General features: G+C 29.9%; 1 protein-coding gene across 1 annotated transcript; it reads left to right on the forward strand.

The window, feature by feature from the left end:
* The first annotated feature begins 2,485 nt into the window (after positions 1 to 2,485).
* Positions 2,486 to 3,295, forward strand: LOC145050948 (uncharacterized). The gene has a single exon (XM_078999113.1). It carries the CDS (start codon positions 2,486 to 2,488, stop codon positions 3,293 to 3,295), a length of 810 nt encoding a protein of 269 aa, XP_078855239.1.
* Positions 3,296 to 5,048: the final 1,753 nt, after the last annotated feature.

A 5,048-nucleotide genomic window follows, 5' to 3' on the forward strand; every position in this document is an offset into this window, starting at 1 on the left:
TCAAACAACTGAGGAGCAAATTTTCAGTAGAAAGACCTTATAATGATCAGAAAGATAGAATAGAAAAAATAAAATTGAATACCATGAATTAAGAACCTCAATAAGAAGAATTCGTGAACCATAAATTCTGATAGTGAATCCATCATCGTTAACATCCGTACCTTGTTAAACCAATTGATGATACCATAATCCCAAGATGACAATATAACCAAACCACTGCCTACCTCCTGCAATTTAACGTGGATAAGAAATCAGAATTTGAGAAAGATGGAGATAAGGCTACGATAAGGTAGCGAGAATGAAGGAAAAATTGTGACATTGAAATTTGTTTGTTTCAATGACGATTTGATGTCATCGGGACCAAACTCTTCAAATTACTTAGAAACCTGCAACAATAAATCAAATCAAATTAGGAGCAACAGAACACAGACCAAGAACTCCGGATCCAGGTGTTCGAGAGAGAAAAAGGAAGAAGATGTGTGTGATCTTTCGATTCCGTCCCTGATTTGCACGATCAATGTTTTGAAAAACTAAGAAGATATATTGGGATTAAGTTTCACCAGCAGAGAAAATTTAAGCGTACATAAAGGAGTTAATAGGTTAAACCGATGAACAAATAAGATTGTGTGATTTGATTTTCAAAATACAAAAGTAAAATTAGGTATCTTTATGCAGATGATAGTCAATCAATTTGTTGCAAATTTAACGGGATTCGTTATGAATATCTTTATGCAGATTATAAGGTTGACTAATTTGAAGCCATAAAAGGATAGTATAGTAATTGCAGTTGAAAGGAAATGAGAGGGAAAATAAGTTTTGGAGGTGCTGAGCAAATGTCACGTGGCGTAAATGGTACTCTTTTATTAGAGTAGGGAATGAGGTGTCTTTTTAGCCAACCCTAATAAATTTTGTTATATTATTTTGCCTATTTAAAAGCATGTCTAGTTTTTCTCTTAAGAAAATTATTTTTAAGGAAAAATGACTTGAGGTTAACAAACTTTTCATTTAGTTCAAAATACTCTTATATTTTTATTTTCTGGTATAATAAACCATTAAACTTGATAAAATATTTATATTAAAAATAATAATAATAAATAAATAAATAGCGATGTGGATATTGTGTGGTAGTGTGTAGGGAAATAACTTTTTCTCTTCATTCAAAAAATACCATTAGTATCAAACAAAATTAATTTTAAGTAGTGTGGATATGGTGTGGTAGTGCGTAGGCTTTTTTATTTTTCTTTTTATAATATATTAATAAATTATTTATTTTAATTTATTAAATAAATAATAAATCATTTTTTCTCTCCAAAGATATAATATTCATTGTTAGGATCGATGGCAATCCAAAAAAATTATACTACTATCAATTCAAGTTTATATCCTTCTTAATAAATGAACGTTTTTTTGGCACATATCAATCATGAATTTTGACACTTGTCATTTTATGATACTTTTAAAATAAATATTATCCACTTGTCAATTTTTGGTTTGTTCAATTTTTAAAATTAAAGTCATATACTTATATATGTAAAGTATTGAATATCATATATGATATTAAATTGCAATAAATACATTTCTTCATTTCTTATTTTAAAGTTGTACATTAAAAATATTTTATGCTATACTTTAATGTTTAATATTTTTTTAAATCAACCCGCATAATATACGGGTCTCAGACCTAGTTAATTATAATTATGAATTTATACATTTAATCCAATAATATTTTTCATTAGTATCGAACAAAATTAATTTTACGTAAAAATCTTCAAATCTTTCCTTTTCCATATAAGTGGGGCAAGTCTTAGATCAATAGGAATCTTTTCTAATTTTAAATTGAAATTTAACATTAACTTTTTACATAAAACAATTCATTTTTTATCAACTGGTATAATATCATCAATATTTTATTATGACCAATGAAGAAACAAATAAACAATAATAAAACTAAATTTTGATAAGAAGTATGCTTTGTTTATTTGATACAGTTGTAATATTGTATTTAAGATTAAGAATGTATCAAGTATTAATTATAACCCAACAGAATCTCTGTGAAATGGATTTTTAGATTAAAAAAAAAATAAACGTATTCAAATATAATCCAAATAAATTGTTGCAACATTATTAGAACTAAAAAAATAGTTACGAATAACGTTAGAAAATTTGATATTTATTTAAAAGAATCAATTTTGTTGTATGAATAATATATAACAAAAATTATATTAAAAATCAGATTTTTTTACTATTAATTCGAAAGTCCAAAGTTGAATAAAAAGTTGTTTACTAATAATATTTCTAAATTTGATCACTGCTGCTTTAACACTTGTTCGTTATGCATTAATACTTGTACGTAAGGAAGAGGGAGCGGAGACTCCTAAGTCCTAAAAGGCTGAAAGTCTGAAACCCTTCTTTATATTTTCTTCCTTTGGGATCTTCGTCCTTTGCACATATATTTTGCGAAACTCCGAAAATATCTTAACCCAAAATGCCTGATACAGAAACAGTACTTCCGGTAGACGGTGGTGGCGACGGAGATCTGGCGGAGGGAGGAGATCCTGATATTACTTACTGTGCTGAATTCGTCCCACCGGAATCATTCTGGCTATCAAAAGACTCCGAATTCGATTGGTTCGATCGTAATGCTTTCTTAGAGAGAAAGGAATCAAAGAAAGGAAACTCCAATTCGAAGAATCTGAATCCGAGTGTTAATCCAACCTATACGAATTCGAACTCAGCGCGCTTTTCTGTCAACATGAAATCAAAAGCTGCGATTCTCGGTTTGCCGAAGACGCAGAAGAACACACATATTGATTCAAAACGCAGACAGTGCAACCCGGCGAACGTACGGTTGTTCCCTAAACGGTCGAGTTCCGGCGGTAGGGCGCCAGGAGTGGTGCCAGTGACGGAGCCGTCTTCGCCGAAGGTCTCGTGTATTGGCAGAGTCAGATCGCATAGGCGTCGCAGCCGCAGGCGGACGTCTGCGATTGCATCAGCGACTCAACCACCGCCGAAACCAGTAAATCAACAAGAGAAAACTAGTAAAGTACAGAAAACCAGCATCGTCTCTCGTATAACGTCGTTATTCCGCTCTGAAGGTCACCGCCGGAGAAAAAACAACAAATCGTCGATGAAAGGTACCGAACAGTCAGAAAATTCGACCTCCAGAAAAAGCAGCGTAACAGTAAAACCGATCAACAGTGAACCATCGACGCTGTCTGATCCGCCAGCTTTAGGAGGCATGAATCGATTCGCTTCCGGCCGCCGATCTGGAAACTGGACCGATATATCAGCGTAGCACAGGTTGCCGGAGCCGCTTGATCGGCTGAAAGCTTTGTTGACGACGGGGAACAGGGTGTGACCCACCGTTGACCAAATCAAAAGTTGTTGAGCCTACGTGGCACATGCGTAAATGATTTTTTTTTTTTTTTTTGCAAACCGGTAAAAGCAACTGTTTTTACGGTTTGTTTTTCTCTTTTCTGTTAGGTTTGATTTTTGGGCTAATCCGTTTCCGGAGTTAATTTTCAAAATATGATTTCTTAGCAAAGGGTGAAGTAGATTAAAAAAAAGTTGTACTTTTTACTTGATGTTCATACAAAATAATATAATTTGTCATATCTTGATTGTGTTTTTTTCTTTTTGTGAGATTGTATATTATAAACAATTATTGTATCTTTACGTTCATGACAAATTTATCTTTATGTAAATGCTTAAAATTTATTTGAGAATAAATAAATAACAAAAAAGTATAAAAAACAATATTCTTAATGGAGCTGGAAATATCAAGATGGAGGGGCATTTAGCTTACTTGTAGGTTAAGGTAAAGAATTTGATTTTTTGTTTGTGTTTGTTTAATAGGCTAACAATGATTAAAATATTAAGTTTATTCTTTTATAATAAAAAGTCATGAACTAATTTTGAAGCCATCTGTTGGCCAAACACGCCCACTTAGAATTTTCATGTTAATCACGTCTGGACAGCTAATAAATTAATTAAAAAACAAAATGGAAAGTTGCATTTCAATAATAATTTTTTCATCGATGACTCTCTTTATTGGAAAAGCCAAAAAAATTATTAAAATGTGATGTTATATAGCTAGGTTTTGTTTTTGTTATTGAGTGCTTTGATTAATTATTTTAGAGGAATAAACTTCACTTTTAGCAGGTTTTCGTAGCATGAAGAATTAGTGTTGTGTGTGAGCTCGGTAAGGGTGAGAGGAACAAGTTAATACTAAGCATTTCATGGAACTAATACTTATAACTTATAAGAACCAGTTTAGTACATCGATGTTAGTGTATTTATTGGTTAATTCTTGCGATTGATTTTATGTTTATATAATCCATTAGTCGATTCATAAGGAAAACGGTTTCTTTTTTATTTATTTTTTCCGCATGTTTGTATCTTATTGTTTTGATCGAGTTTTTTGTCCAAATAGAATGGTCTTTATATTTATTATTTATTGTAAAATAGGTTATTATACGGGTTAATTAAAAAAAATATTAATGTGAAAACATTAACATTTTTTAAAGTAAATTTAGAAAAAAAAATACAAATGAAATTTGAAATAATTAATTAATTCAATCTATACTAATAAGAAAACTACTGACACATTTTAAATAATTATGTTGAATATCAAAATATAAACATTAAACATTTTACCCTAATAAATAAGAATGATTTTGCCACATGTCCTTCTTTTATTCAATTTGACACATGTCATTTTGTCATAATTTAGAGATATATTTATTTTCCACTTGTCATTTATTTCATTTTCCATTTCTAATATATTATTAATTAGTTTCCATAAATTAAACCTACCATAATGATATTAATTTTAAATTTTAAATTTCAATTTCAATTTCAAATAAATTTACAGTTTAAACCTTTGTGTTTAACATTTTGTTATAATTAACCTGTTTAGTATACGGGTCTGATAACTAAACAGTAATTTTAATTAATTTATTTTTTGCATGTTTTTTTTCTCATAATTTTTATTTATTTAAATTTCAAATTCAAATAAATTTCTCATTTAATCGTTTATATTTAACATT

This window comes from Lactuca serriola, chromosome 5 (assembly GCF_051521515.1).
Source record: "Lactuca serriola cultivar US96UC23 chromosome 5, Lser_US96UC23_V15, whole genome shotgun sequence".
Lineage (NCBI taxonomy): Eukaryota > Viridiplantae > Streptophyta > Magnoliopsida > Asterales > Asteraceae > Lactuca > Lactuca serriola.